General features: G+C 43.3%; 2 protein-coding genes across 2 annotated transcripts; one reads left to right on the top strand and one right to left on the bottom strand.

Annotated features, from left to right (window-relative positions):
* Positions 1-1,402: 1,402 nt before the first annotated feature.
* Positions 1,403-4,151, top strand: nanp (N-acetylneuraminic acid phosphatase). Its single transcript, XM_005735081.1, has 2 exons — positions 1,403-1,554; positions 2,329-4,151. The coding sequence occupies exons 1-2, from the start codon at positions 1,444-1,446 to the stop codon at positions 2,959-2,961; spliced, it is 744 nt and encodes a 247-aa protein (XP_005735138.1). The 5' UTR covers positions 1,403-1,443; the 3' UTR covers positions 2,962-4,151.
* A 1,033-nt stretch (positions 4,152-5,184) lies between these two features.
* Positions 5,185-12,257, bottom strand: polr1b (RNA polymerase I subunit B). Its single transcript, XM_005735082.2, has 15 exons — positions 11,824-12,257; positions 11,287-11,454; positions 11,058-11,204; positions 10,843-10,975; positions 10,628-10,764; positions 10,314-10,537; positions 10,049-10,220; positions 8,612-8,783; positions 8,241-8,522; positions 7,758-7,891; positions 7,062-7,232; positions 6,822-6,978; positions 6,541-6,737; positions 6,216-6,466; positions 5,185-6,113 (listed from the first exon to the last, which is right to left on the bottom strand). The coding sequence occupies exons 1-15, from the start codon at positions 11,998-12,000 to the stop codon at positions 5,231-5,233; spliced, it is 3,405 nt and encodes a 1,134-aa protein (XP_005735139.1). The 5' UTR covers positions 12,001-12,257; the 3' UTR covers positions 5,185-5,230.
* Between the last annotated feature and the right edge of the window lie 229 nt (positions 12,258-12,486).

Raw genomic sequence — 12,486 nt, 5'->3', positions numbered from 1 at the left:
AATTAAAGCTGTAAAGCCAAAACTATTATATTTGATACATGAGTTTTTGGGACCTTTCAGTGTGATTTTTTTTTCTTTTTCTGAGAAACCAGAACAAATTTTACAGTGACCTTTTAAACCAATATAGCAAAAAAAAAATCTTACAAATTAAAACCTATATGGACAGTAACATTTAATTTATTATTTTTTAATAGTTAAAGGATTAAAATAAAAACTCCAGTTTAAAAAATATAAATAGAATTTATGTCATGAACTATAGAATACATCTCATCAAGTTGTTTAAATCATGAAGACCAATGCACTATAGATGCTGAGTTCCAAAAACTGTGTAAATGTTTTGTGTTTTGTTGAGTCACTGTGATCAGATTCTTGATTGATTTGATGTATTTCATTTCAAGTTAATATCACTTGTACTATTGTACTGCTTGCAAATATGTGTATTTATAGTTTGACAAAGTGTGAATAAAGTTATAATCAAAGGTATTAGTAACTATTAATCGGGGAAACAAGAACTAAAATTATTGTCATTACAAAAAGCGAGGAATCTCATCTGCAACATAATGCTGGACGCACAAATGCAATACCTCGTCTTAATGGCGCCATCGCGAGGAAAAACATCACAATGCCCAGAGCTCTTTGAGTAAGTCATTCGAAATACTAAGTGTGCATTGTATTTAATAAGAAAGAGCACTTATCCTCATGCTAGTGCACTTAATCATCATTGATAGTCACCTTACAGTCCCATTATGTCGTTTCCCGAAAGTCTTAGTCAGAGATTAGCGGTCAGAGTTATCACGACATGACTGAAAGAACAAGGAAGAACAACTGTCAGAAAATGATTAACTTCAAAATGTTTATTTTGTTCCAAGAAAATATAGTAATTATATTATTATTTGACTGTGGTTATTTAGCATTCTTTAAAAAAAAGAAAAAAGGGGAAAAAAGACCAAGTTTAAAATATATGAGGGTAAGGCTTGCAAGTTAAACTATCCACAGATTTAACTACACTTTTTGTATAATACAAACTACAGTAGGAAAGGCAATTTTGAAGTTCTGTATTTATATATTGTAATTACCCGCTAAGCACTTCCGGGAACTATCTGAAGGCTATTCGATTCACGTGACGATCATGTTCTTTTTAGTTTTCTCAAAAAATTGTTAACAATTAATACCGGGGATACATAAGAGGGAATAACTAGGGAGGAATATAATAATAATAATAATAATAATAATAATAATAATAATAATAATAATAATAATAATAAAACTTCATTCATTTGCATTTCATTCAAATTCAGGAGAAGCAGAAGTTGAATTAAGTATGTGAAGTCTCTCTCCATCCAACAGCTACATAGCAATGGATTGATGTTAATTAGAACTACAACTCCCATTAATCGTTTCACTCGGCAGCACTTCCGCAAACGACCAGCGTTTTGGCGTAGAATGATAGAGCACTCCTCTACCGCTGACGGCATGGCTGTGAAAGCGATTTTGTTTGATTTGGACAACACGCTCATTGAAACGAGTCGAGCAGGTGAAGTGGCGCTAAAAAAGGTAATAAAATAAAGAAATTATTCGCCTAGAATTTAAGTTATTTCCGTAAGCTAATTACAGTCGGTTTTTGTAAGTTTTACATGGAAGTGCGTAGACTAGTGACGTCTTTCAGTCAACCCAATGATACATTTATTTTACTGTCTTCAGTTCGGGGCTCTTTATTGTCTATTTTAACTAACTGAGTGGCTGTTATGGACGTTTGTGCTGCTGTTGCTGCCTAGTTTTCACTTTTATTGTCCGATTGGCAGGACCGCATACGGAGTCCGGAAGGGGACACTATTCAGCTAATCACTAAACAGGCAGGGGCTCCGTTTGTCCTTCTTTCTAAAACTTTCGGATTGGCTAATCCTTGCAAACCAAAGTTTTGAACAGCTAGTGGATGGGTGTGCTCACAGACAGAGCAGTGCGTCTGAGATGACCATCCCCGACACTCACACTGTACAAGAGAATAAAGAAAGGGAGATTAGAAAAAAAAAAGTTGTTTTATATATATATATTTTGCTACAAAAATTCCAAATGCCACTAAAGCATGGAAAAATCAGAAAAAAAAGCACATAATACATGTGAGGAACTAAAATCCTGTCGCACCTCAAAATTGCTTGTTTAGAGTACGAGAATACTAAAGCCCCTGCAACCACCTAAATAAATGCCCTTCTTTGTATCTTTGATTGTTCTTCAGCCACAGATGACTATTTTAATTTTTTGCATTTGCATAAAATGAAAAAAGGATTTTGGAGGCTAACATCTTGTGGTGAATTTCTGAATTTCATACAGACCAGTGAATTTTTGAAGACCACGCTGGGCCTTGATGACAGCACCGTCTGCACCATTTGTGACAAGTTCAAGCAGAAGCTGTTCCATGAGAGTTTTGACTGCTCAGCTGGTCAAACCATAGATGATGTCCGTGCGCATCACTGGGAGGAAAGCATCAAGGAGACTGTAGGGAATTGCTCTACGCCTTCTTTGCCAGCTCAGTGTTATAACATGTGGAAAAGCAGTCGCCTGGAGCTTCTCACTCTGTCTCCTCAAGTATGCAACCTCCTGAAACAGCTGCGCAGCAGATACAAGCTGCTGCTGCTGACCAACGGCGTAGCCCAGACCCAGAGAGAGAAAGTGGCGACGGCTGGATGTGAGGAGTTCTTCGATGCCATTGTGATCGCAGGAGAACACAAAGAGCAGAAACCATTCCCCTCCATCTTCAGGTTGTGTTTCAGCATGCTGGAGGTAGAGGCTCTGGACTGTGTGATGGTGGGAGATTCTCTGGACACAGACATTCAGGGGGGCTTGAATGCCGGAGTTCGGGCCACAGTTTGGATTAATAGTGCAGGGGGGGGCGCGTCAGAGAAGCCAGACTACACTATCACTACTGTTCTGGAATTACCAGATATTCTGGCACAGCTGCAATAAGAACAACTGGTGAAGAGTGAATGAGTTTTACTTGAGATGTTGTGGGAATTTTTACCTATTGATATAATTGATTTAGATATGACTACTACTCCTATTAGTTTTCCAGTGTTCAACGAGGTGCATTTTAATTTGAGGTTTCTGGTTGGGATTTTAGACACCGTAATTTTGAACATAGTGTGTTGAAGCTTCACTATTATACACATGAGGCAGTCAAAGTAATTGCATTTAGTTAAAAACTCGAGTACAGTTAAGATACTTGTACGAGATTATTAAGCATGTTTTTGACATTGGCACTGTTGGGTTCAAGGCATTTCAGACTGATGCCCTATTGTAATCACGTTAAATTTTTCCATAGCACATGCATTTCTGTATTCAATTCAGTAATCACATTAGTTATAATTTATTCTTCAGTTACACAAAGTTACCTGCATGATGAAATAAAAACACGTGTATATAATCAGCTAATTTCAGCTTGTGTGCTGGGAGGAGTTAAATGGACTGAACTAAAGTGCTTTTATAAAACTTGCCTCATTCACCCATTCATACGAGCACTGTTTTTCTATGCCTTACCTATGTAAGTGCTTTCTATCTAACATTCACAGTGTCATACACCGATGGATTGGCAACTTTAGTATCTTGCCCAAGGCGTGCAGACTGGAGCAGATGGGGACTGAATCACCAGCCGTCCTATTACTAGGTTACCTGCTCTTTAGACTTTTGAAAATTGGAGAATATGGACATTATTTTTGTTTTATTGCACAAAAGTACAAGAGTGTACAGGTAAAGTGCAAACTGTGTCCAGGACAGAAACAACTGCATCATACTGCTAAGACAACATCGTCTCATTGCGAGCATCAGCACATACAGCACGCCCACACAAACTAGCATTCAGGAAGCCAAGCAGATGTTAAAGCTGAGCAGCCAAAGCCTGCTCTTTAGTAGGTAGCAAAGGCAGTAATGAGCAGTCAGCATTGTATCCTCCACTTCTACAGTAGAATCACAGTGCTGACCCATTCAAAGTCTTTTTGTTTAAACTTTGCTCTGCAGTCACACTTAAAACTAAAATAAGAGAATATTTATGTCCTCAATAGGCTGGGATTTGTGGGAGTGCAGCCTAAGGCCTGATTTAGACTTCTGCTTTGTAGAGCCTACGACATAAACTACGCAAGCGGCTGTCTTTATGTGTTAATTACCATGCGGTTATGTTTTACATGCTGTATCAGTCAAGACACTGGGCCTTCTTTTCCTCCTGCATCCAGCTCTTCATTGTGGTGATTCTAATAGTTTGAGCAATCTCCCTCCAGGAATTTGCTGACATTTGCTAGTCCTTATATTGATGCTATTATTATTTATCCTTATACTGAGACGATTATTCTCTTACTAATAAATCCAAAAACCTCAACAAAGCAGTAGCTGGAAATGCACAAGAGGAAATGACGTACTGAACTGGTCGACAGTGTTTGTCGACTACTTCGAGCCAACGTGTATTTACAGGTTACACCAGTGGTCACAGCATTCTCACTGAAGCATAAATTCCCAGTAAGGTTTATATAAGAGGCTGCTAATGTATTTAATGTCATGAGTGGGATGACAAATTACTTTCTCCAGTGAGTAATGTAACGCATTACTTAAAAAAAGTAATGATCCCAGCACTGTAGGCAACTCACCTTTTATCCAGAGCTGCTCACCCCTCCCTCTTTTCCGTTGTTGTGATAAAATAGTTTTAGACAGTTTTAATTTATTCTTATTTAATCAAGCTTGAAACAGTTTTGTTTGAAGAAAATACGATTTTGTGGGAAACGGGCTCAGTGCCTTTACTTCATCCTGATCACTTTTACACTAATTTACTGTTAGTTGCACCTCAGTAAAGTAATAAGCACACACTTTCCCCAAGGGGACATTTTCAGGACACTTTATATTCCCAGTGCATTTGGTGGTCATGCGTGAAATTTTAGTCCAATGTGGCACTTTTAATATTTCATAATTTCTCTTAATGGATCCGAGTAGTCTTGACTTCTACTGTAGCAATGACAAATTAACCTGATACTGAACATTTTTATTCATCGCAGAAGATTGTCAACCGGTGCATCCCATCATACACTGATACTTGGTCATGTTTTTGGGGCTAATAAAACTTTTCATGGACATCATGTTATGCGTTTATCGTCTTCTGTTGGCACGCATGATTTGAGCAGCTTTATTGAGACCCATCTGAACAAAGTGTGCAGGGTTGGCGCTTTAAGGCATGAATCTTTACATCCTATAAAATTCACTTGACTTCTAATTTGATTTTGATGTTCATTGCAGCAAGCTCAGCTACAAAGTAGCGGAAGACATAAGGAACAGACACCGAGTCAACAGAGTCACTTTTGCCACACAGGGTGCAGATAGTCTTACGGTGGCGCATGGATGACCAGTAGGGCGGCGGTTTCTCCAACAAAGGGGAGAGAAGGCTGCCACAGTCAACGCACACCTGAGCCACTGAGCGGTCTGAGCAGTTGAAGAGGCGATCGTGAAGTAAGAATGAAGAGCCGTGAGCCAGCAGGGCGTCTCGCTCCATCTCCCCGAAACGGATGCCTCCCTGCACGTTCCTTCCTCCTACGGGCTGGTTGGTCACTTTGTCTCGTGCTCCTGTCGTCCTAACTTGGAACTTGTCGGAGACCATGTGACGTAGCCGCTGGTAGTAGACCACGCCGATGAAGATGTCTGCCTCTAGCTCCTGACCGCTCAGTCCGCTGTACAGCCGCTCCGTACCGTAGTAGTTGTAGCCGCCCGCCCGAAGCAGCTCGCCAAAGTAATCGAGCGCCGAGTTCTCCTCGGAAAAGGTGAAGGGTGTGGCGTCGTGGCCGAGGCCGTGCAGGGCGCCCGACTTGCCGGCCATGCTCTCGATGAGCATCCCAATTGTCATACGGGAGGGGAAGCCGTGGGGGTTGAACAGGATATCCGGAGTCATGCCGCTCTCGGTGAAGGGCATGTCCTCCGTCGGCCACAGGCGGCTCAGGATGCCCTTCTGTCCGTGGCGGCTGGCAAACTTGTCACCGATGGTGGGATTTCGGGGCATTCGTACAGTGATGCACACGCGCTTGAAGCGGCCTGAGCCGCCGTCATTACTGCAGACCTTTATGTTGTCAACAATACAGGCTTCCTGACTCCTGCAAACAGAGAAGAGGAACCATAAAATGTGAATAACAGAGGTATTTTACAACTGAGCTGATGAAAAATGATCACACTGCTACAAAAATGTTATCGCGTACTTGTAGTAGGAGATAAAGGTCTGCCCAGTGTTGAGGTTGATGTAGCTGTAGAAAGGGTCTCCATACTGAAGCACCGATCCGATGAAGGGCAGTCCATCAGCGTCTAGTTTTTCTTTCACTTTGGGGTCGCCTGGCTTGGTTCCAAACACCACGCCGTCTTCTCCCTTCACCTTCTCTGCCAGGTCCACCAGCTCCGTCTTGTAGATACTTCCATGGGCAAAGCCTCTCTCCCATGACGACTTGTTCACAATCTGATGAAAACAACATGTGTCAAGAGTTCAACCCTATCCCGATTAAATATAGAGAACAGTTTCATTTAACTCACCATGGCATCTTCCATGTCGTAGCCTGTGTAGGATATGACGGCCACAATGGCGTTGGTGCCGCTGGGGTAGTTGTCGAGGCCGTAGTGGTCGTACATATAAGGCCTGACTAGTGGGCTCTGTGGGGTCTGGAGCCGGTACAGCTTGTTATCAGAGCGATCCATGAAAGAGTGTAGCGGGAAGCCCATAGTCTGCTTACCTGAAATAAGGGGAATGAGCACAGTGGTTCATGGAAAATGTGGGTTTGCTCAAAACTGTCAAAGAAAAGATTCAAATAACCTACCCATCTGACACTGGTACATGTTCCTGGGACTCTGGTTGTGGTCCGAGTATGGGATGAAGTTTGCCACCACACTGAGCATACTGTGAGGGAAGAGCTCCTGGTGTGTGGTTACTCTTGGTTCAATCTCATTCTCCAAGATTCCGACATTGATGTAAAGCTGCAGGCAAAGGAGAAAAGGTGCTCGGACTAAAACGGTGCTCTTACAGCTACAAAAAAAAACCTCCACTTTTAACACATTACCTGTTCAAAGGTGCCAATCAACTCTTGCTTGCCAAAAGCCAAGTTCTGTACAGGCCGCACCATGCGACAAGGTGTTGTGAAGAGGAACAGGCCTGGATATAAGCTGGCCTTGCCTGTTTTGGGAACCAGGACAATCTCTGTCCAGGGAGGAATCTTCTTCTCTCTTAACACCTGGAGGTATAAGTTTTAAAGATCAGTTTTCTGCACAGTATACACAGGTGACACCAAGCAGGAGTTAGTATACCGTGAACCTGCAACAGACAGTGCACAAGTGAAGTGAAGAAGAGAGTGTAGGCAGGGTAGAGTGGATGGAGACCAGTGTCAGAGGTGATAGCAACAAGAGCAAAAGGGATTTAAGTAGGTAGCAAGACCTGCTCTGATGAACTGACAAAAAGAGGTGGAGCTTATGTTATCATAGCTTTTCATTGGGAGAGACCAGGATGGAGGCAATGAGAAATTAATATAAACGAAGAGAGGCAAAGCTGAGATGGTTTGGATGTGCAGAGGAGGGACAGTGGATATACCGGACAAAGGATGTTGAAGATAAAGCTGCCAGGCAGGAGAAAAAGAGCAAGAAAAGATTCATGGATGGACATGCAGAGGGCCGATGTGACAGGGGAGGATTCTAGGGATGGAGGCAGATGAGCCACTGTGGTGCAGCTAAAGGGAGCAGCTAACAGAAGACAATACCGGTACCTTGAACCTGCGCAGTGATTCAACCACAACTGGAGCCAAGTCAGCCTCCACCCAGCCAACAACAGCACCGTCCAGGACCACAGGGTAGCAGTCTGCGAAGGCCCGACCAGGAGTTCCATCCACTGGAGTGACACCTAAACGAGCAGATACAGCAAACGCATTTCAACCCAGTGCCACGTGCAGAGACTTTACCTGGCCAGGCCTACGAAGTATATCAATGACTGCCTGAGTTAATCTTTTATTTCAGCATTACTTTAATGACGTTTCCCCACAGGCAGGTCACTGTTATTGGAATACCTTAAAAAAGTATTATTTAACAATTGATTCATGAAAGTACTGCTATGTCTCTCATTTGCACACACACGCGCCGACCTCTCCTCCCTAATTGTCACAAATCTATAGAGTCTAGTTCTGTGGTAGACAATGGACTAGCTTTTGGTCCTGGGTAAGATTGTACAACAACTGCCTGAAGTGAGTCCTCACCAAGCGAACAGAGCAGAGCAGGCAGTGACGTGGTGGACAAGGTCAATGCCACAATTTCACAGCTGGCTGTCATGTGGTTCATGAGTCCGCAAGGCTCGCCGTCTGGAGTGTGGACAGGACACAGGAAGCCCCAGGACTCGGGCAGCAGCTTACGCACAGAGGTGGTCCTCATCTTAGCGAACGCTGCTCCTCTGTGCACGCAGCGGAAGTGAGACAGGTAGCGAATGAAGTTGAGCTTGTCAGCTACAACACACAGCCCAGTGTTCTGCAGCATGCCCAGACCTGTGGGAGGAGGGAGCACATTTTTAGATGAATGAATGAATGTTATAGTGAATTTTCAAAGCTGACCATGTATTAGTCTTGGACAGGACCTGTCTTAGACTGGAGGTTTCCAGTGGCCAGCAGATATTCAAATGGTCTGGTCAAGTCAGTTCCCATGTTGAGCATCTTTATCATCATTTCAGAGCTCCATCCTCCGGTCACTTTGCTGCCTCTCTTGTCAAAGGACAGCTTCACAGACACCAGCCATGCAGTCAGTCTCTCCTGCGAAAACGTTTGAGTGGTTAAATCACACAACTGAAGGCTTAAGTGGAAGAAGACACTTTGTGTGAGCACTGTGGAAAGTGTTGGGAAGGTTACTTTTAAAATGTATTCCACTACAGATTACAGAATACATGCCCCAAAATGTATTTTGTAAGGTATTCCATTACGTTACTCAATGCGAGTAACGTATTCCAAATACTTTGGATTAGTTAATATATTATCATGCTTTTTACAACTACATGAATGTACTACTGCTGTGTGATTTATTACTATTACTGAAGGCTACTCGCCATAATGGCTTTCCACCGGCGTGGAAATACCAAAAGAGAGCACAGTCTAACATATGAATCAGGAAAAGACTGCCGTGTAATCCATTTATTTCAACAAAGTAACTGTATTCTGAATACCACCTTTTTAAACGGTAACTGTAATAGAATACAGTTATTTTAAATACATAATGCCGGTACAGTGGTCCCTCGTTTACTGCGGGAGTTATGTCCCAAAAATAACCCGCGATAGGTGAAATCCGCAAAGTAGCCAACTTTATTTTTTACAATTACTACAGATGTTTTAAGGCTGTAAAACCCCTCACTACACACTTTATACACTTTTCGCAGACAGGCATGAACATTTTCACACTTTTCTCTCTTAAACGCTCTCAAAGTTCAAACCTTCATAGAAAAATAAGTCCAGTATTACAAAATGAAGGCAAAGGCACCCGCGGTTGCCTTTGACGGTGCAAAACGTCTCGTCGACATTGTGTTTGTTGGGGAGAAAAGTTACAAACATACAGTACAGCACACTGCTAGCGATCGAAGATTTATGTAAATTTAACAAGCTGAACGCATTCTGTACTGTAAAGGAGACACGGCACGAGATTGACTGACAATGGTCTACAGCCAATCAGGATGCAGAACACAATGTGCTGGAAAAACAAAACAAAAAAAACATGAAAAATTGCACCAAAAAAATCCGCGAAACAGCGAGGACGTGAAAGGTTACAGCGAGGGACCACTGTACATGTATTCCATTACTACCCAACACTGACTGTGGATATGGAGCAGTCAGGTAAAAAGACAAGAAGTAGTCCACAGAAAAGAAACATGAATGTAGTGAAGGAGGACATGCAGAGGGCTGCTGTGAAAGATGTTAGCAATCGGGTGAGATGGAGGCAAATGATCTGTTGAAATGCTACTACAGTCCTGCTCAGCAAAGGAGAAAGGACAAAGACAAAAAAAACTAAGAAAAATATTGAAGATTCTTGCCTTCAGAAACATGAGGTAGAGCTGACCAGGAGTGAGCACTTCCTGGCACACGATACTGTCGGGGTTTTCTTCCATGCACTCCTGCTTGGCAAAAGTGAAGAGCTTCCTCGTCATCAGACAGAGCAGGTAGAACTTCTCCACGTCTGACTTCAGGTGGATGCAGATACACTCACTGATCAAAACAGAGTAAGCCCCTTTTTTTAAATAAACATACCACCAAACATAAAGCAGAAGGGTGTCAACCGTATCCATCCCCAGAACTTACTTTAACAGGAAGTTGGCACACTGTTCATTTGTGTACCACTCAGGGAGGTTCATCTTAACCCTGAAGCGCTCTCCGAGGTAATTGAGCACCTTGCTGCGGGTGGTGCAGTTCTCCTCCATGACGATGCGCAGCATCTCGGACACACAGGTCTTGTAGAAAGAATTGTCCTCGCGGCCTTTGATCAGCTCCTGGTAGATTTGGAAGTCTGTGAAGTCCACCAGAGCCTGAGGAACATGAGAGCAAATGAGCACACAGTGAGCCTAAAGGATTTTTATCATAATCTGTTCTGTAATGAAAGCTGCAGGCTTGCTCACCTTTAATGCAAAGCCTAGTGGGAGGAAGAAGAGCTCTTTCTGGTAGATGAAGTTCAGCATCACAGTTCCATTTTCCAGATAATGCAGGTTCATGTTGATGGCTGTGTGCTCCTCCCTCACGCAACGCATAGAAATACCTGAGTGAAGAAAAAGCCGGTGAAAACATGCAGGCGTGGACTCATTGCTGCACTGTTTTCTTTAGAAGTAATACTTACCGTACTGAGTGTAACCCTGACCCCTGTTCTTCCACTTGGGTCTTGACATGGCGATAGGATAGTTCCTCCTTGGCATTATCAGCATGCGGATAACCTTCTCAATTCCGTTCACAATGAAATAACCTCCCATTTCCTGTCAAAGTTGATGCTGGTATTATAGGACAATATTTAAACCCATCCTGGCTCAGTTTAAAAGTACAGCTGCCATATCCTACCTCGGCTTCTTCGTGATGCTCTACGAGCTCTTTGGGGGACATGCCATGCAGGTTACACAGCTTGGACTTCACCATGATGGGCACATGACCCAGAGACTGCTTGATGATGCCTTTGGGAACTCCATTGATCGACCAGCTGACGTCTGCCTGAAATGAGTCAACACTCACCCAGTCAACATGGATTATTTTAAAACGTTGCTGTGGGAATATAAACACGACTCAGGCTTACCACTATTTTCCCTTTGTACGAGCATCTTCTTCCCCGGCACTCTGCTGGGAACACCTTCATTTCCTTGCAGATGTTCCCTTTGGCAACCACTGGGTTTTGGATGGCAGCTTCAACGAAACCAAGGCTGATCCGTTCATTTTTGAACATGAACTCTAAGGGGGGGATGGACTGGGAAAGGTGACAGAAAAGTGAGAAACGTAAGAAAGGCAAAGATTATGGGAAGCAACTGCAAGAGGGATGTTCACAGCAGGTTGAGCAGCTTTCAGAGAAAATACTGCTGGAAATGATACCAGCAGCTAGTCGACCAGCAGGAAACCAATTTCTTCACTCACTCATTTCATCGTTGTTATGGTGGCTTTCACTGGCCTACAGTAACTCACTGCATATGACTGCACTGCGTGCTCAAGACAAGCTTACACAACTCCGAGTCACACAGTGTATGCTATTAATCGTAGTTTTAACTAGTTGGGGTTAATCGCTGATCTTAATGAAGTGATTCGTCACATTGTTGAGAACTTTGAAGAAACATTTGCTGACCTGCACAACGCGGTTGAGTCCGTCTGTGACTGCCTGGTCAAACGACTCGATGTGAGCTTTGGTCAGATCCTGAATGGCAGCATGCTGGGTGTCCTTCATGTGGCCAAAGCTTCCATCTGTCAGATTTTTCAGACTCGGACCTTTGGGAAGATCACTCCACTTACTTGAAAAATCCATGCTTGCGCTTGTTTACCACATGTGCATGGTTGACACAGGAAGCACATGCCCTACACAGGAAGAGAAGCGTTTTCTTCTTCGCTTAAGTTTTTTGGGTGTAACTAGACTCGCACACTGCTAGCTTAGCGCCATCTTGTGGGCGTAGTTATGCATAAAATTTCGTTTAGCTAAAATGACGCGAGTGGTGGTCATTGCGCCGCTCCTCCAGTTGGAGGCGCTGTGCAACCGACAAACAGCGGTGGTTTTCAATGGAAAAAGAGGAGAGAGAAACTGCGTTGACGCTTTTATAAACTGTAAAAACATGACATTTAAGTGTGTGTGCTGTGTGTATATTTCTGTGGAGAGGAGAAAGAGTATAAAAAGACTGGGTCCCGCTGTATTACTCAGGCTGCACTACAGCGTCTATTCACAGGCGCGATCCCACTACTGAGCGGCACGGGGGCTTTGACCTGCTCCGTTTCCGACCTGGGCCGGTGCACCCCTCCT

This window comes from Pundamilia nyererei, unplaced genomic scaffold, assembly GCF_000239375.1.
Source record: "Pundamilia nyererei isolate P.nyererei 1_Seehausen unplaced genomic scaffold, PunNye1.0 scaffold00062, whole genome shotgun sequence".
Lineage (NCBI taxonomy): Eukaryota > Metazoa > Chordata > Actinopteri > Cichliformes > Cichlidae > Pundamilia > Pundamilia nyererei.
The sequence above is the reverse complement of the archived record's forward strand: the minus strand, read 5'-3'. Positions and strand labels throughout refer to the sequence as shown.